This window comes from Melospiza melodia, chromosome 13 (assembly GCF_035770615.1).
Source record: "Melospiza melodia melodia isolate bMelMel2 chromosome 13, bMelMel2.pri, whole genome shotgun sequence".
NCBI classification, from domain to species: Eukaryota; Metazoa; Chordata; class Aves; order Passeriformes; family Passerellidae; genus Melospiza; species Melospiza melodia.
This window is the reverse complement of record NC_086206.1, coordinates 16,177,484-16,195,784: the sequence shown is the minus strand read 5'-3', so window position 1 is coordinate 16,195,784 and position 18,301 is coordinate 16,177,484. Positions and strand designations below refer to the sequence as shown.

At 48.4% G+C, this 18,301-nt stretch overlaps 2 protein-coding genes and 2 non-coding genes across 5 annotated transcripts; 2 read left to right on the top strand and 2 right to left on the bottom strand.

Annotated features, from left to right (window-relative positions):
* Positions 1-51: 51 nt before the first annotated feature.
* Positions 52-134, top strand: TRNAL-CAG (transfer RNA leucine (anticodon CAG)). The gene has a single exon. It is a non-coding gene; the product is annotated as a tRNA-Leu (tRNA).
* Positions 135-276: 142 nt separating this feature from the next.
* Positions 277-359, bottom strand: TRNAL-CAG (transfer RNA leucine (anticodon CAG)). Its single transcript has one exon. It is a non-coding gene; the product is annotated as a tRNA-Leu (tRNA).
* A 1,001-nt stretch (positions 360-1,360) lies between these two features.
* Positions 1,361-4,182, bottom strand: THAP11 (THAP domain containing 11). Its single transcript, XM_063168001.1, has one exon. It carries the CDS (start codon positions 4,180-4,182, stop codon positions 3,451-3,453), a length of 732 nt encoding a protein of 243 aa, XP_063024071.1. The 3' UTR covers positions 1,361-3,450.
* CENPT (centromere protein T) lies at positions 4,019-17,546 on the top strand. 2 transcript variants are annotated; one of them, XM_063168000.1, is made up of 13 exons: positions 4,019-4,157; positions 5,124-5,250; positions 5,756-5,849; positions 6,033-6,166; positions 7,014-7,047; positions 8,241-8,383; positions 8,849-9,274; positions 11,946-12,122; positions 12,445-12,648; positions 13,246-13,333; positions 14,576-14,752; positions 15,490-15,594; positions 17,180-17,546. In XM_063168000.1, the coding sequence occupies exons 2-13, from the start codon at positions 5,226-5,228 to the stop codon at positions 17,301-17,303; spliced, it is 1,731 nt and encodes a 576-aa protein (XP_063024070.1). In that variant the 5' UTR covers positions 4,019-4,157; positions 5,124-5,225; the 3' UTR covers positions 17,304-17,546. The 2 variants fall into 2 exon arrangements, with proteins under 2 accessions (XP_063024070.1, XP_063024069.1); XM_063167999.1 differs by lacking the exon at positions 4,019-4,157 and adding an exon at positions 4,181-4,504.
* The last annotated feature ends 755 nt before the right edge of the window (positions 17,547-18,301 follow it).

The following is an 18,301-nucleotide window of genomic DNA, read 5'->3' as shown; positions in this document are numbered from 1 at the left end:
TCGGTTGGGATCTGGGATGGGGCGCGGCTACAAGAACGGCGTTCTCAGCAGGTCAGGATGGCCGAGCGGTCTAAGGCGCTGCGTTCAGGTCGCAGTCTCCCCTGGAGGCGTGGGTTCGAATCCCACTTCTGACAGCTACTTTTGCGCCGCCTGCGGGCGCTTTTAGCTGCGGAAGATGGGCGGGAGCGGGAAAGAAAAAAAAGCCGACCAAAAGCGCGCAGTTAAAAACAATTAACTAATTAACTACAGGCCAGCGTAACGCAAAAACATTCGAGCTGTCAGAAGTGGGATTCGAACCCACGCCTCCAGGGGAGACTGCGACCTGAACGCAGCGCCTTAGACCGCTCGGCCATCCTGACACCGCTGTATGGGCACTGTGGCCCGTGCTACAGTTGAGGGCGTTGTGCGAAAACGTTCCGTGAGCTCTCCCAGACCATCGGTTGTGACACCGCCCTGCTGTGACACCGCCCTGGGGAGCTTTCTCCAAACCCGGCCACCGGGCAGCGTGAAGCACCTTTTCCTAACATCCAGCCTAAACCTCCCCACGCACAGCTTCAGCCGTTCCCTCAGGTTCTATCACTGGTCACAGACAGCAGCATTGCCCCTCCGGTGCCTCTTCTGAGGAAACTGAAGCCCACAATGAGCTCTGTCCTCAGTATCCTTTGTTCCAGGCTGAACAAGCCACTCCTCACATGGCTTCCCCTCAAGACCCTTCACCATCCTCACGGCCTCCTTTGGATGCTCTGTTACAGCCTTAGATACTTCTTGTACTATGGTGCCCAAATCTGCTCCCAGAACTCGAGATGAGGCTGCACCAGCACAGAGCAGAGTGGCACCATCACCTCCCCATCCTGCAACTGCATTTAACAATCCCAGTTTAACATAAAAATGGGATGGTTGAGGCACAGCTGAAAGTTTTTGCTGCATACATTTGCTTGAGACTAATAGCTCTAAGCTAATCTGAAACCAGGAACTCTGGCAAGTGGAATTACAAGTCCTAAGAGTACAAGCAAGCTCTTCCCTGCACTAGGCTGGTTCATGGGAGGCCATGCCTTCTCCTTCCTCCACCAGGCATTAGACAGGAGAGTCATGCTGGGAGGAGCCCTGGTTCCCTGCTCAAATCCCTCCAGGTTGCACAGAGAGCACCCTGTGACTGATGGTTCCAGCCTCTGTGCAGGTAGGTGTGTGGTACACTGAACTGAGCTCAAACTCCTCCTCCTCACCCCACACGAATGTAAAGATATTCCTGCTGTTCCAGCTGTGGAGCTGGCAGTGAAAAAAGATGTTACAAAAGAAAAGACAAAGCTACAGCCACAACCTTTCAGAAATAGACACATAAACCACAAGGAGACAGGAAACGTAAGAAAACAAAATATACTTTATTAAAATTAAGCATGTTAGCACCTCAGTGTAACCTGGAGAAGTCAAACAGTCCAGCAGGTAACCAGTCCAGCAAGGCCAAATGGCTGAACATCCTGAAGTGCCTCCTGATGGTAGGAAAAGTACCATGACTGTCAGGACATGCACGCTCTGAACGAGCTCAGAGGCACAACCAGCCTCGTTTGCAAGGAGGGATGTTGTGCTGCCTACTCTCTTGGTGGGAGCATCTAGAGCTGCTGGACCAATCACAAATGTTAGATCCCATGGTGGAGCAGGTATCTGCTTGTCCTACAAAAGAAACCAAAAACAAACCCAAAACAACAAGCCAAACCAACCCAACGAAAAAATCGCCGCTAACTCGACTTGCAGAAAAATCAGTACAGCACAGAGCTGGAGAGCCACATATCAGATTGAGAATAAATTAAACTGAAGTAACAGCAAGGACTTAGTACATGGATAGACATGTAGCATCCTTACAGATGACCATCCAACTTGGCACACACGTTAATAAAAAATGACCCATGCATCACATAGCAGGCTTTGACAACCTGGAGCTGAACTGGCTTCAGGATCTACAGAGAAACCTCCGGCTACAAAACCCCACGGTGCCCTTTTGTTCGGCTGTATACAGTGTTGAAGCTGATGGTTGTAAAGCTACATTAGCCAGTGTTACAAAGATTACATAATTTCAAACTAAAGATACTTTTTACATTTAGAAAATACCTCTATAAAATTTAGTAAAAGTGACATCCCAATCTACTGAGCACAATGCACTCTGCTTCCAGAAGGATCTCACAGAGCCAGGGAACACCTGGGAATTCTTCCCTCCTAGGTGAATGTGGGCACACTGTGGTGAAGTGCTCTTTGTTCTCAACATCCATCCTCATTGCCCATTGCCACAGGGCCATGCTGGGGCACCACACACTCCCCTCTTCCTCCTCCTCCTCCAAACTGCTGAGGGATGTGTTCCACCAGCCAGGCTGGAAGTGCATAACCAAGCCAAACCCATGGCTTTGCTACCCTCACTCCACCATCTTTCTAGCCAACGCTGATTTGGTTTCCTGTTGCAGAAAGTGAAGGGACTGATGCTGGCTAGAAACAGAAACTACACAGCCATTCCACATAGATTTGTTACAATACTCGTAAATCTTGGTTTAGAACACACAAGCAGGTTTTAGTATGGTCTTGCCTAATGTACAGATTATTAGTCATGCCAACTAGTTTAGGATTAGACAAGAAAGGTTTGCAACCACTGCAGGTAAAGTCACTTCTGTTTCATCCTGGATCTCAGAACGAAAGCCAAGGATTAAAATTCCAATGTGTTACAAAGCCTCCATTTCATTAGAGGGAGTCTTAAGCCAATGAGATAAACTACAGCTGTTAAATGCCACCGTGTTCCTTGTACCAGACTGTAATCCTTACTGGTGTCGAGAGCATGGAGACATCTGTAACCAATACACACACACTGCAGAGAAAGCAGAAACTACACGGGTACAAGAACACTCTTTAATCTGGGGGTTCTGTCACGCTAGGAACAGCAGTCTTTTATGGCATCAGTAATTTACTGAAGAACACATCACCCTGAGAGGGTTTCTAAAGCTTTCCTCCACTGAACGAGGGTGAACGCGACATCACCGACCATCCTGCGATGGGGACAGCGCCCACGGCAGTCGGACACGCCTTCTCCAGGGTAGTGTTGCTGTTACCTCACTTGACACAGAGCGAGTTTATTTGCTGAAAACCGATACCCTACGTCCACTTAGAGACGGCTCGGGTCCCATCCACGCTACGAGCAGCGCGTTCCGACCCCGCACACGGCGGGTTTGATGGGCCCGGCGTGAGGTGACACCGGAGACAACGTCGGGGCGATAACGGCGCTGGGCACCGAGCTGATCCAGTCCAGGCGGGGGAACCCGACGGCCTTGCCCGGCCGGGGGCTGCAGTGGCGTGGGCTGAGCCGGGCACGGAGGGGCCGCGGTCCATCCCATCTCTGCCGTGCCCGGCACCGCAGCGAGGGCGGCGGAGGCTCCGGGACGGAGAGCCCCGCGCCGGGCCGGGCGCCGGCAGCGCTCAGAGGCCGTGGCGCTTGCGGGTGCCGGCGCTGGCGGCGTGGAGCAGCCGGTCCTTCTCGCGGATCTCCTCGCGGAGCTGGGCCTCGGCCAGGCGCAGGCGGCGGATGCTGCCCTTCATCTCCTTCATCTTCACCTCCAGCAGCGCGATGATGTCGCGCTGCTCGTTCAGCTTCCTCAGCAGCTCCTCCGACGTGGTGCCCGACGACAGCGAGTACGAGTGATCGGGGGGGCCGCCCTCCACCGGGCTCTCCTCCCCCGCCGCCGCCGCCGCCGGTACCGGCACCGGCAGCCGCACGGGGCTGGGCCCGATGGTGGCGGCGGCCCCGAGCTCCACCTGCACCGTCAGGTCGATGGGCTTCACGTCCTCGGCCGCGCCCCCTGCAGGGGCCTCGGCGGCGGCCGCGGGGCCCTGCGGGGCGGCGGCGGCGGCGGCGGCGGGGCGGGGGCGCCGGGCCCGCTGAGCCTTGCGCTCGTTGACGCCGCGCAGCGGGAAGATGGTGGGGACCCGCACCAGGTAGGACTTGCGGCCGCCCTGGAAGTGCTCGCTGCAGACGCGGTGGCCCGTGGTGGGCTGGAAGGTGCTGAAGCAGCCGCTGACGCCCGCCCGGGAGACGTTCTTGAGCCAGAGGCGCCGCAGCTCCTCGTCCTTGGGGAAGGTGTAGAAGTGCAGCGCCTTGTCGCGGTGCGAGTTGTTGTAGCAGCCCGGTACGCAGCAGGTGAAGCCCGGCATGGCCTCGCGGGGCGGGGGGACACCCGCGGCGAGCGGGGCGAGCGGCCCCGCCGAACTACAGCTCCCACAAGGCCCGCGCGGCCTCTCGCCGCCGCCGCCGCCGCCGCCCCGGAACTACGCGGACCACAATGCACCGCGCCGCCGGCGGAACTACCCGCCCCACACTGCGCCGCGGCCCCTCCCGGCGCTCGCGCGCGTCTCGCGAGAAGTGGTGGGAGGCGGGAACCGTTCGGCCGTTACCGGGCCCGCCATGGCTGACGGGCGGCCCCGGGCCAGGCCCGGCCTCAGGCGCAGCGGCCACAACGCGCGGGCGGCGGCACAGGTGCCCGAGGGATCTGCAAGGGCGGGCGGGAGGGGAGGAAAAAAGAAAAAAGGGAGGAAAGGAGAGACGCTGTTGGGATTTACCGCCCGATCTCTCTCCGTTTGAGACAGCAGCGAAGCCTCTGAAGCAGGAGCAGAGGCCGCTCCCTCACCCTTGTTCGCCTTTAATCGTGGAAAATGGGCCGAAAGCCCTGACCCAAAGGCGCTCGGCGAGTTTAGGTAGCGGCTGTGCTCTGAGGCCGCTCAGGATCCCGTCCGTAGGAGGGTTTCGTGCTGGAGCTCCCCTGGATGATTCCACAGGAACGGGATTTTATGCTGGAACCCCCCTGGGTGATCCCACAGGGTTTCATGCTGGAACCCCCCTGGATCATTCCATAGGAGGGTTTCATGCTGGAACCCCCCTGGGTCATGCCCCGGGCTGATTTGTCTCCCATCCACACGGGAAGTGTCACTGTTGTCAAAAAGCCAATACGCGCTATTTCTCTTTGGAATTTGGAGAAAAGTTTCTTATCAGCCTGCTTAGCTTGTTATTAGAACATGGGTGGTGGATGCTTTTGGTGTTGGGGTCTTTAATAATAAAAATACTAGTTTGAATTGCTTGTGTCTTGATTTCCCTCTAGACTCGATCGAGTGTGGAAAATAAGAGTAAATCTGTCAGGAGCACCTTGGCAAAGCAGAGACTGGGAGTATTCCCTGATCTCAAAAATGGCACACCACGGCTTATGCTCAAGAGAGTCATGCAGAACCGTAAGTCTCTTTTTTTCAGGAGAATTGAGAACAGAAAAACAATGGTTTTGGAAAGTTAAGAAAACAGAGGCTGTTCCTTGGTGGCCCATTATCCTTTCCCCGATACACAACAGAAATCGGATTGTTGTATGACTGATATATGTAGCAGAGTCACTTCAGGGCACCTGAATTCAGAATACAACTGCCTGAGAGACCAGGCTTTGCACTGGTGGAATCAGAGCTTTGAAGATCCTCTTCAAAACCCTCTTTACTTGGTCTTCTTACCCTGGTGACTGAGCACATGATCCTGGTGCTGCCTTTGGGTTTAGGATCAGCTGTGAGTTATTCTGCTGCCCCCTGTCACCACTGGCTTTGTCACTGCCAGCCTTCCCAGGAGCAGAACCCACACAGTTTTCACTAGGTCTTTATTTTCACCTGCTAGTAAATGTTATTTACAGCCTGTAGTGTAGATGTGACATTCTGCTGTATTGAATTGAGGAAAGGAAATGTTGTGGTTTGTTGGCAGAGCCCCAAGTTTCACCACTGGCACCTCAGATATCTAACCATGAAGACACAGAAGAAGCTCATTCAGAAGTCCCATCTAAGAGGGTTTCCAGCATGTAAGTAGGTTTTTTTTTGTAATTTACACTTTCATTACACTTCTATTACACTGCTGTTATAGCTGCAGTTTCTGTGGTGGGATTGGGGAGCAGGACTTCTCTACTTGTGTTTCAGTGATCAGAACTGCATCTTGTCAGGTGGGATTATCAGAAATGCCTCTGCAGCTTGGTTTGTTTTGGCAGGGGGGAATTGCAGCTGCCAGATGTTGCTCCTGAGGACACATCTATCACTGTGTTCAAGATGAAAAAGAAGAGAAGGAAAATCAGCATTTCTGAATTTGAGAGGGCAGCAGAGAGACGACTTCCCCAGTACCAAGGTAAGGCTGCAGTCAAGAATTATCTTACTCAGAGCTGCATTTGCTGTCAGCTGCTTCTCACCTGCTCAGCTCAGCTGTCAGGAGCTGCCCAGTTGTAGGTTTGGAATCCAGATTGCAATATCTCATGCAAAGGGGAAAATGGAGAAAGTAAAGGCCCCCATCCTATCAAATTTTAAATAAACCTTTTAAAGCCAAGTTCTAGGCTCTGCCACAACTATACATAACAATAATAATAATAAATAAATATATATATATATATAAAATATAACAAGTATATAATTTCCTGACTACTTTTGCAACTTGATGCTTTTTGAGTTTTGTGTCTCCAGAGGAACCCTGTCTTCTTCTCAGTTCTAGAACCTTTAAAATACAAAGAACTGCATACTTTCCATTACAATTATATAAAATAATGATAAAGTTCTTTGTGAGCAGAACAGGTTTGAGTTCCAGTTTCATCAAGAGTCTGTGGAATAGTTATCTGTGTTTCTAAAACTCCAGATGTGTTTGGGTTGGGTTGCTGAAGGGTGATTGTGACCAAGACCTAACATCTTGTTATGAGTGTGGTAAAATTAAAATTATTAAATCTGGGGGTATGTGCCATGTTAAATTTTCATTGAAATAAATGAAATCTCTTTCTTACCCTTACAGAAATTGCTTATGTCTAATATGCAATTCTGAAATGTAGACAAGAAATGGTAAAATGACCCCATTATCTAATTCTGTTTGTACCAAAATATGATGTTTGAGGATTGTAGCATGGCTGGCTCTGAAAAGAGGGAGATGCATTGGGATGTTCCTGTAGCCTGGTGTGTAATTTCTCAGCTAATTTGCCATTCACTTTTTCTAGCTCAGTCAGCGTTGGACAGCACAGTTATGACTCGGTGAGTTTAACTTAAAATGTCTTAAATTCTGCCTGTCCTGGCTGTGATCACATCTGAAGGGGTGAGGAGCAGTGCAGATGCCTGGGTTTGTGTTCAAGACCTGTGTTAGTGTTATAACACAGGCATCTGCCCCTCTGCTGATGGAATTTCCAGGTGTTGCACTCACCCACCTTTTGATTTTCAGAAACTGCCTCTGCACCGTGTGCCTGGCTTGGTCTAGTTTGTATTGCTACTGTTGCTCCTCTTTTCACTTGCTTGGATCATTCCTTTTTTCCTTTCATTCTCATGCTTCCAGCAGTAAATTGGTGGACAATATACCTTAGAATATTATGTAAATCAGTACCCAGTATACTTTAGAATATTCTGTAAATGAGTACACAATATACTTTAGAATATTATCCCTGCCTATTCATAGTTCTATCACATCAATTGTTTCTATGCAGTATTTTCTGGACTTTAAAAGCTTTTTAGTGAGTCAAAGCACTTACTTTCTGGTGTTGCCTGTGTACTTTGCAAATGACCCTGGCCAAAATCAGCACATTATTTCACCTTTCTCACTGCAGCCCTTGCCTGGGGTGCCACACAAGATGCTTTTTGGGGCTGCATTCTGTACTTCTGTCTCTGAACCCCCTTTTTAATGGGGTTGCCTGGAGAGAAGGACAGGAGGTCATTGAGCATGGTCAGTCTTCAGGGTGCAAAACTCCTGCAGTGAGAAACATTTCCTGTGCTTCAGGTGTTGCTGTCAGCTCTCTCTTAAACCAGTCACAGTGTGTTGGTAGCTGTACTTTGCTGAGAGTATTGATAATAAGTAGATTCTTAAACTTATTGGGAAGTCTTCCTACCACCCCATTGTCATCTAGGGTATGTCTTTAATATCAAACTTTTTTTTTCCCCTTTTTTATTTTTTGTTATGTTAAGATTTTTAAAATTCCTGACCCTTTAATCAGCTGCAGTGTTGCAGTGTCTCAGGGAAGGTTTAAAACAATCTGCTTCCTGATCTCTGTCATCCATATCCTGATGTTGGCTGATGGTATGAAAATAAACAATTCATTTAAAGACCGACTCATAACCTTCAGGGGTTTTTTGGGGAAGTTTCTCCTAGTTGTGCAAAATGTGTCACTGTTAGAGCCATCATGTACTCTGAGGGGGAAGGTGGGGTGTTTGATTTTGACAATTTTCCCCCCTTTTTGCAGGTCCCTTCGCATGTCTGTGGGTTCCCTGCTGGCCCCAGACACCGTTGAGAAGAGGGGTTTGCTGAGGAGGCCCAAAACCCGCAGGGCTGTTGACATGCAAGCCTTTGAAGGCAGAGTGGAACAGAACCTGCTGAAGAGCAAAGGTTTCTTTAGTGCTGTTATTTCTCTTTTGGGAGACAGGGCCTTACATTACAGGGCCTTTTAGAAGCATCTACTGAAGCATGGTCTGTATTTTAGAATTTAAAATTTACTAACTCATTGACAGAAATAGAGTGGGATTTGGGAGGCAGAATTAGAATGAGGTTCTGCCTTGGCAGTTCCTTTGATTCTATGCACCTAAATGTGTACTTTGCCCAGTTTGGTCATTAAACCACAGGAATTGTTGGGGATTCTCTTCATCTGTGAGTACTGAAGCCCCTGTTGTTTGGTAGGGAGAGTTGTGGGCACAGAAGTGGGGTCGTACAGTGTCAGTGTTGGATCTGTTGAAGAGGAGTAAAATTTGGTTGAATGACTCAAATGGTGAATTGCACAAGTCCTGATAGTATAGTGTGTCCCTGTGACCTTGAACAGTTTTTCACACAAACTTTGTTTTAAAACTTTCTCAACAGGACAGAATGATCTTGTGGACTCACAATCTGCATCTGGGATTCGAACAAGCATGCTGACCAGTGATGCAGAAATGATGATGAATAGCACAGAGCTCTTTGTTCAGCCCCAGCTGGATGAAGAGAGCCAAAATAAATTGTCTGCTCTTGAACCCCAGCTGTCAGATTCAAAAACTTCAGCACAGAGGAGCCCAATTTCTGATGCAGATCAAGAGGAAGCAAGGCTGGAGGGCCTGGTATCCAGTGTGAGCACAAACCAGGGAAGGACCCAAAGATACTCCAAGAGCACAAGCCTTGATGATGAGCATGTTGACAGAATGAGTCATGTATCTCCAGAAACCCCTGCAAAACAGGGAGAAGAAAAGCAAGATCACTCCCAGCAGAGTAACCCAGTGGCAATGATTTCTGATACTGAAGAAGTGATTTACAGTGAGTACTGTGGGTTAAGGCTTAGCAGGTGTTATCTGAACTCACAGAGTGGTTGAGGTAGAAAGGGACCTCAAAGTTATTTTTTCCTGCCCCTCTGCCCTGGCAGGGCCACATAGAGCAGTTGCCCAGGACCTTAAGTGGCTCTTAGGAGTCTGCAAGGGTATTGACTGCAAACTGCCTTCCTTATGTTCAGATGGAGCCTCCCGTGTTCCAGTCTGTGCCAGCTGCCTTTTCTCTTGGCACTGGGCATCACTGGGGAGAGTCTGGCTCTGTCTGCCTTACACCCTGCCTTCAGGCACTTGTATATGTTGTTAAAATCTGCCCTAAGCCTTCTCTTCTCCAGGCTGAGCAGTCCCAGCTCTGTCAGCCTTTCCTTCTAGGAGAGATGCTTCAGTCCTGGTGGGCCTTTGCTGGGCTCTCCACTGTGTCCTTGTCTCCTTTGTACTGGGACCCCAGAAGTGGGCACCCTAAATTGGTCACAAAACTAAGGAGATAACATGTAGGGCATGTGGACAGATTTGGAAGGGATCTCTGGAAGTTCCTAGTCCAGACCTTCACTGTGGTATGGTCACTTATTTGTCACAGCCAACCTCTCCATTGTCTCCAGGGCCTTAAAACTCTTTGGGCAGAGGCAGTTGCCTCCCTGCTCACTCTGTACCAGTGCTTTGCAATTCCTGTTGCTTGCCAGTTTTCCCCTGGTGCCTCTCCTTGGCATTCATTTCCCTGGCCTTGTCCTGGTTGTGTAAATGGGAGCACAGTATTTTCCTCATACTGCTTGGACCAGGCAAAAGTTGTTTTGAAAGGACAAGAGAAGGAATGAACAGAAAAGGGTTAGTTGCTCAGAGAGCTCCAATGGCAGGCATTTTTAGGACAAAGGGAAAGATAATGCAGAGTGTGGAGGATGTGGAATAGGGGACTGGATCCAATGAGGGGAAGAGGAGGGGGAGTGAGCTGATCTTTAAGATGTTGGAGTTAGTAAGGCATTAATGTCAGATGTCAGTGGTGACATAGTTCTGCTCTACCACAGGAGGCCGCTGGTGGGGTTGCTCCTCAGTGTCAGCTGAAAAACAGTTGCAAAGATTTTTCCAACTGGTTCCTAAGGTTCGATGCCAACTCCCTAAACTTGAAGTACACACAAATGTTTCCTGTGTGTCTTCTTCTCCCTCCTTGGTTGGTTTTGTATTTACCAGGAAGGTTAAAAGAAAATTCCAAAAGCTGTCAGGAGACACATTAATGATCTGTTCTAGGTGTGTTTAGATGGAACTCCTCTCTGCCCTCCAAAAGTTCAAGTACACATTTGGGATCCCCAGTCACTCTCAATGTTTCCCGCATGCATTTGAGACAAGTTGTGTCCCATATAATCGAAGACCTAGAAGTAAGTGATACAGAAGAAGAGATGATCAATACAGAGAATGGAGTGGAACAGGAAAAGATTTTCCAAGAAGATTAGAAGTACTTTCATTGTAGAAAGGAATGGAGTATAATCTGATTTAAACAGAGTTTTTCAGGTGACTTATAAAATAAAACTTATTTTACTCAGATTAAAATAAGACTTAATTGTGCAGTAGATGCTGGAAATAATTAAAGACATACCAGAAATCCTTGGTCATTTCCAGACAAGCTCTCTAAAAGTGGGCTGTGACTGGAAGTGGAATCAAGGTTCATATGTTTTGGCAGATCTGTACTGCTGCTCAGCTTCCCATAGGAAAGATGAAGAGCCCTCATCTGGCTAATCTAAGCTGCTTAATATTGCACTGCACTTTAGGCCCTGTGTTGATGTAGGCAGCCCAATATTCTGGTTAGTAAATGGATAAAACTGATTTTTGCACTACCTTTGGCCAGATTTCCTTGTGCCCTTCGCTTGGGTTTGGGGGTCCCAAGGCCTTGCCACACTTTTACTTTTCAGTGCGAAAACCCCCAGTTGTTGGAGAGAATGGTAAAAGTGCAGTTTGACAGCTTTTGGTTCTGGACCCAGCCAAGATTTCCAAACCCTTCAGCAAGTGACAGCATTGTCATGTGTGTCATGATGTCAGAGTGCCCAGTTTTCACCAAGTAATTACCTGTGTGGGCTTCTGCTTAACTGAGCTGCATAGTAACAGATATGTGGACTATATATGTAGTATAAAGGAAAAAGGAATACTTAAGTAGTCAGTAGCTCAAGTTTTTAAACACAAGCAAGTCATTGTATTATTTCTCATCCTGCATGCCAGAGGCCTATTCTGCATGGTTAAAACCACTCTAGGCTCTCTTCTCTCCACAATGGAATATATCTCTTACAAAATTATTATTCAGAAAAATGAAGGAAATGAGAAGGAGAATCTGAGCACAAACTCCAGGTATTGTTAGATTTAAAGGAAAAGAAATTGGTCTTTTACACAATCACCAAAATTGAAAATGGCCATAGAGATGGCAGATCTGGAGGAGCCCTGCTTACTGTAAGTAAAATTCTTTCATTGGCATCTGATGGGCCCCTAATTAGGTGGCTGTGGAGCAAACACAGGAAAAGTTGGGCATTTCTCAGCTGTGAAGGGAACTGCATTTGCTTTTCTTATTTACAGCTTATGTCTGAGTTTATTTATCACAAATAATTCCAGTGATGGTTGAACTGTGTGCTGGTAGCTGGTTGGAGTTTTTTTGTAGGTAAGATGTATGATAGAATTTCTTATTTTAGCTGCAGAACATGGTGCAAGTGCTGGACATTCTGAACATTTGGAGAAGAAACTGGCTGAAAAAGCAGAATTGCAGATAACTGCAGGACATGCCAGCAGAGGTGAAACAGAATTGGCTCCTTCAGCAGGAAAGGAAGTGGAAGAAGGCAGCACTGGAGCCCACAGCTCTCCCTCAACTGGTGAGGACACTAATGCTGGCAGCTCTCTGTAGTGCCACAGTGCTCTCATGCTGCATGGCTGGCATCAGTGCTGAGAGACACACTTAACTTCCTTTGTTTTCTGGAAGCTGGGCTAATTACTGGGGAAATATCAAACTGATTTTGTTATTTTAAGCTGGAAGACTGCATTTTATTTAAAGGGAAACCAAAATTGTACTGGCAGTAGTGTTTAGAAGTGCATAGTTACAGCAGGTATCTTTGATTAAAATTTACTAGTGGAAGCTCCAGAATCAGGCAAAGATCTTTGTTTCAGTGCTTTATTTTTTCTGTTTTGGAAATCTAGAACGTGAGATTACCAGAGGCATTGGAGCTGAAAGTCTGCGCAGGCCCTCTCATGCCTTTTCCTCATTTGAAAAACCTGAGGTGACTCCAGTAGATGAAACTGATGAACAAGGAGATGAACTACAGGACCAGGCTATGATGCTAAATTTGGATAGTTCAGTGGGAGAGGCTGCTGAGGATGAAGCTGAGCAGCCTGAAAGTCAAGGTAAGGAATCTGCTCAGCACTTCTGTTAATATTGTTTTCTGTCCTGCTCTCACTTGTTAAGAAGTGAAGAAGTTCAAGAGTGAAGTTAAAGACAAGGCAGATTAGACTTGGAGGAAACTGCTGTGGGTTCATAGCAGAGAGCAGGTGAGATGCTGATAACAGGAGCCTTGCCTGGAGGGAGTTATGAAAGTCTGCAGACAGGGAGAGGTTTATAGTCTGGCCCTTGCAATGTGACTCTGTATTTGGAGAATTTGCCAGTGGCTTAGCAAGATGACAGAGGTAACTTCTAGACTTTGAAGTTCTCACTGGTTAAAAAGGCTGCAGCTTTATGGCAACCTGAATTAACCCAGCCATCAGCCACTGCAGCCTGGCCCTGAGTGTGTGTCCCTGCAGCCTGGCCAGCCCAAGGGCCAGCACAGGGAGCCACCAGCCCGTGTGACAGGAGCTGGGGGGTGGCACTGCAGCAGCCCTGCTGGCTCAGGGTGCTGTGGGGCACAGCCACGTGGGAGCTGGCTGGGTTTCTGTCTGCTGTGGCAGCACTGCCTGCTCCAGGAGCTCTGGGAAGACACTTCAGTTCCTCCAGTACTTTTTTCCCAGAGGTTTCCATGAAGACTCCTACATTTGTCCGAGCTCCAGCCCACAACCTCCTGCTGTCAGCAAAACCTGAAAAACCTTCTGCTCCCAGGTAAGCCCAAGCCTTGTCCAGCCTGGCAGAGGTGGGGCTGGGGGCAGAGCAGAGCCTGGCTTTGCCAGCTGCTCTGGCAGCTGCCACAGGGAGTGAGCAGTGCTGAAGTCTGTGAGTGAATGTCAGTGCTCTTCCAGGGCAGGTCTGATGCCTTGAGGCTTTCCAATGAATGTTCTTGTAATATTTTCTTGTGCTAAACATCAAAACTACTCCTAGGAGTTTTTCAATTGGTAAGCCACTCTGGAGCCATAGATTCTAGTAAGGGATGCAGAGGCCCTTGCAGAAGAGGGGGAGTTAAGATGGCAAGACACTGATCACCTGGAGTACATACTTGTATTGACTGCAGAAGCCTAAAGCTGTGTGCAGTTGCCATGTGCTGACTAAAATGGAGCTCTCTTAGATGCAGAAAGTGAACCTGTCCTCTGCATTACTCCAAATTAGTTAACACTTGCAGTCTCTTGACTAGAAATTTGGTTTCTTCAGAAGCACTAGCTGTGGGTCCTAGGGAACAGGAGGAATCTTCTAGCCCATGACTTTAGAGCTTTGTTATTAAAGCAATAAACAAGAGGACAAAATTCTTTTGCCCACATATGGGGGAACTGGAGAGAGTCAAGTGATCCACACACCCTCTCTGGGGTTTTGCCTGTGTTAACTTGAGCTTCTAATTTTTTCTGTTGTTTTCCAATTATATATGAGTGAATCCATGGATTTCACTTAACTGTTCCATATTACAATTTTTCCTATTTTAGAATGGACAATAATTGTAATTTCCTTTAGGACTTACAGTCTTGTTTAATGGAGGGGTGGGAAACCTTACAACCCACAAAAAAAAGCCCCCACTGAAGTTTTTAATAGTGTAGAAGGATTCCCTGCAGAGCAGTTTCCCCTGTCCATAGATGCAGAGGTGCATCAAACTTTGTACACTACTTTAAAGAGGATATTGCAGGGATGCAGTGGAAACTGCAGTCATGTACTGCAGAGAACTCCAGTTTGCTGACAGTGTGTTACATGAGCACTCTGGGATCAAGGCAACTTGAGCCTGGATTGCTTCTGTCAAGGCCAGGATGCCACATGAAGTGTTTGCAAACTGCCCTGTGTGGCCATGAGAGTTTTGAAGAATTGGGAGGGAGAAAGAATGAAGAGCTCAGGGTAGTTCTTATCCCTTCCAGTTCAGCTTAGGGTTTCTCCAAACTCAGCCTGGTGTCCTCTGCCTCTCCCTTCATTCAATGTGTGAATTTTCAGTTTTCCTCAAAGTTCTCCCCTGAAGCTGCTGCAGCCTAAGACAGTTCCAAAGAGATTGAGAACATCCCAGAAGAAACCACGGGAGCCTCAATTACCCAGGAGTTTGATAAAGGAGATATTCAGACATTTTGCTAAAATGCCAGTGACCAGAGATGCATTCCAAATTGTTGAAAAATGGTAGGTAGCAACAAACTGCTCTTTCCATTATTTTTACTATTAAGGTTTTTTCCTTTCTTTTCTCCCCTGAAGTAAACTTGTTGAGAGTGCTACTGACAAGCTGACAGCCATCTCTCTTCAGCTTGAAAAAAGTCTTGGGAGGCTTGATAAAAATGGGCAGAAATGTGGAAAGTGCTGTGTATTGCCATGTGGGTATCTGATCAGTGCTGCCTTTCAGGAGCATCTGGGTTTTGTCCCAACAAATTGTAGCACACAGATTGTCTGTATCAATTTCCATGAGCAGGGTGGCTCTGGACAGTGCCCATCATGCTGGGCACAGTGAGGGTGTGCAGTGTTCCATTGGAATCCAGGTTTCTCAGCTTTTTGCACCCTTAGACCTTGTGGCTTTCATGAGGAAAATCTGTGTATTGTCTGAGCACTGTCACTGCAGCAGCCAGTATCTGCCTCAGTGCTGATTTCTCTGTCACTGGTGTCAACCCCTGCTCCTGCAGCTGTGAGAAGTTTGGGAAGGGTTCTGGTTGTGCAGCTGTTTCACAGCTGTCTTGGCACTGAAGTTCCAGGGAGCCTGGGCTGAGAAGCCAAGCTTTGTTCATGGGCTGGAGAGTTTGTTCTCCCCCAGCTTTCCCTGGCAGGCTGTGACCTGCACAAGGAGCAGCTGTGGTGCAGCTTTCCCTGCAGAAGGGGGTGAGTAGCTGGTGTTCACACCAGCTTTGATCTGCTTTGATTTTCCCCCTCAGCTCAGACAGATACTTCAAGCAGCTGAGTGATGATCTGGAGGCTTACAGCCACCATGCAGGGAGGAAGACAGTGGAGGCAGCTGACCTGGAAGTCCTCATGAGAAGGTAATGGAAGGGTTGTTACCAATCTGCAGTCGTGTTTGGTGGTGCTTTGAGAGCCCAGTAACACCTGGTTGTTGCCAGAATGTGCCACAAGCAGAGTTTGCATAGTGTGGGATCTGGGATTGACTGTGTGAGGCCACTTCTGTCCCAGGGGGCATCCCTGGGCTTGGGTTGCACCATTTGGTGATGGTGGAAGGACTAGAAGTAGTAGTGAGGGACCAAGAGGAGAGGGATTTGTGTAGAATGTGTAGAAGTAGTAGAGAAATGCTAAGAGGGAAGCTGGGCTGCACTGTTTGCATCCCCGAGTGATCTCTTTGCTAAAATCATCTGCAGCTGACACTGAGCATTTTCACATGTCCTGCTGTCCTTTTTGGTGAGTTGCTCTTGCAAACAAAATACAGCTCTTCTGCTGCTGCACAAGCTGATCCTTGGGATCCAAACTGACAATTCCTCTTAAAAGCAGGAGAAACAGCCCCCAGCCTGAGTGGGCAGGGCTGGCCTCTCCTAACAGTGACATTGCTGGACAGCAGCCTGAAGAGCTCTTCTCAGAGCTGCCTCACTGCTGTTTTGTCCTCTGGACATTCACAGCTGCCCCAGCTCCTGCCTGGATTTACTTTGTTCTGTCACCAAAACACAAGGGATTTATTCTTGGCTTGGAAGCTCTCTGTGAGGCCTGAAGCAATCCACCACTTTTCATTTAAAGTCCTTACTCTGGGTGGTTGTTCTTAATCTGCACTGGAAGAGTTTCACATGTGATGTTAAAGTCACCAGGGGGATAGTGCAGGGCACAGCTGATGACTCTGGCTTTGCATGGGCCTCTGTAGGTGAGCTGGTGCTGCTGATTAAAAAGAAGAATCTGTTGCTGTCCTGATGCAGAGATTCTGTTTTCCCACCTGGTGCTGGGGTATGAATAGGCCAGGAGGCACAGTGTGTTCCTTGTTTGGGAATTCCATGCACTTGCTGTTTCACCTTGTTCTAGGTGTCTTTATGCCTTGTTACTGCCTCATAAAGAGATCAGGAATTGCTGGCTCATGCATAAGAACAGCATCTCTGTTCCTTCCACATGGGAAGTGTGAAAAAATTTTGCACTTCCTTTCTTTTTACAAAACTGGGAGATGCTGATTTTTTTCAGGCCAGTCAGCTAAATGGTGTACAGGAAAACTCCATGGCCTGCCCAGTTGGCAAATGCCAAATCTGGGTACTGAGCTATTTCCTTCTGTCCCATCATTCTGTGCACATCTTCAAAGGGTAGAATTTATCCCATGGTAGGTGGATTGTGGATTTATAAAGAATGAGCCTCTACTTTGGTCCTGGTCAATAGAGATGAATATCCCCATGGTAAACAGTGGGAGCTGCTCTGCAGGACCCCTCTGGATCTGTCTGCTGTGCTGTGTGAGCAGTCCTGCATTGCACCATGCACAGGAGCTCAGAAGCTGCCTGCAAACATGAGTTTTTGTTTGTCATGAGCAGTCACAGCATTTCAGCTCTTAAATGCAAACACATCACTGCAAGAAAGCTTTGCTGTGGCATTGAGTGCAGACACATTTCACTGACAGCTCTTGTTTCTGCCCTGCTCTCTCTGGCCCAGGCAGGGGCTGGTGACAGACAGGATGCCTCTGACGGTGCTGATAGAGCGTCACCTCCCCCTGGAGTACCGCAGGCTGCTCATCCCCGTGGCCATGAGTGGCAACAGAGTGATGCCCTGCAAGTGAAGCTGGGCACGGTGGCTGCTCCCAGGGTTCTTCATGCCACTGCTCCAGGTGATGCTTTTCCACACACACCCAGTCAGGCAGCCACTGCTGGATGTTCTCCTGGGGAGATGCAGCTTGTGCTGTGGCCACCACACCACCCTGCTGGGTCTCACCAGCCTTTGTTACAAGTCATTTGACTATCCATATTTTTATATGTTACTTTTGGATACTTGTACAGCTCTGATAAATAAAATGTTACATGTATTTTTTTTGTGATGCCAATGCTGCTTATGCCAGTGAGCTGAGAGGGTCCTGCATTGTGGTGTTCAGGTTGTTCCCAGCAGGGATTTGGGGGGCTATGTGGGTGCTCTTCATGGTGCCCTTTGTTTTCCACTGGTGTTCCTGTGCAGGCAGATGCTGGTCCATGCTGTGCTCCTCATACAGGGAAACAAAGCTTTTGTCTGTGGTTTTACTATTTCCAGGGAGCCCAAACCACACTAGGAATGAGATCTGACACAGCAAAATGTGTGACTTTGTAGGATAGTTCAGAAGCTGGGAAAGAATAATGCCTGAATAATAAACAAGTGCCAGTGTCAGAGGGATGGAGATGGATTCTGGACTTTCTCTGCAGTTCCTTCTGGGCACTCAGTGTGGCAGAAGTTGTTTGTCCCCATCTGAGGCTGTCCTAAACCCTGCTGCAAGTGTGGATCCTCCTCCCCTCTGGGTTGTGCTGGGTGTGCAGTACAGCCTTCCCAAACCACAGCCCAGGGCACAGTTCAGAGGGACTCCTGGAAATCATACCCAGCTCTTGGAGGTTAAACAGGTTCTGAACAGCACTGAAGGGCACAAGGACCAGTGCAGCAGTTAAAACCTCTTCAGCAGGCAGTGCCAATCCAAATGGCAGGCACTTTGCAAGGGTTATTTCAAATCATAATTCCATTACTACAACAAAGAGCATTTTTGTGGGTGCAGTGTGACTGAAATGTTGGAAAGAGAAGGGTCCTTTGAGAAGCTCTGCT

What these genes read in the sequence shown, in the direction of transcription:
- THAP11 (XM_063168001.1), bottom strand. Translation starts at nt 4,182, where the DNA reads ATGCCGGGCTTCACCTGCTGCGTACCGGGCTGCTACAACAACTCGCAC.
- CENPT (XM_063167999.1), top strand. Translation starts at nt 4,181, where the DNA reads ATGGCCTCGCGGGGCGGGGGGACACCCGCGGCGAGCGGGGCGAGCGGC. An exon ending in GAACCTGCTGAAGAGCAAAG is followed by an intron (nt 8,384 to 8,848) that starts GTTTCTTTAGTG and finishes CTTTCTCAACAG; the next exon opens with GACAGAATGATCTTGTGGAC. An exon ending in TTCCAAATTGTTGAAAAATG is followed by an intron (nt 14,753 to 15,489) that starts GTAGGTAGCAAC and finishes TTTCCCCCTCAG; the next exon opens with CTCAGACAGATACTTCAAGC.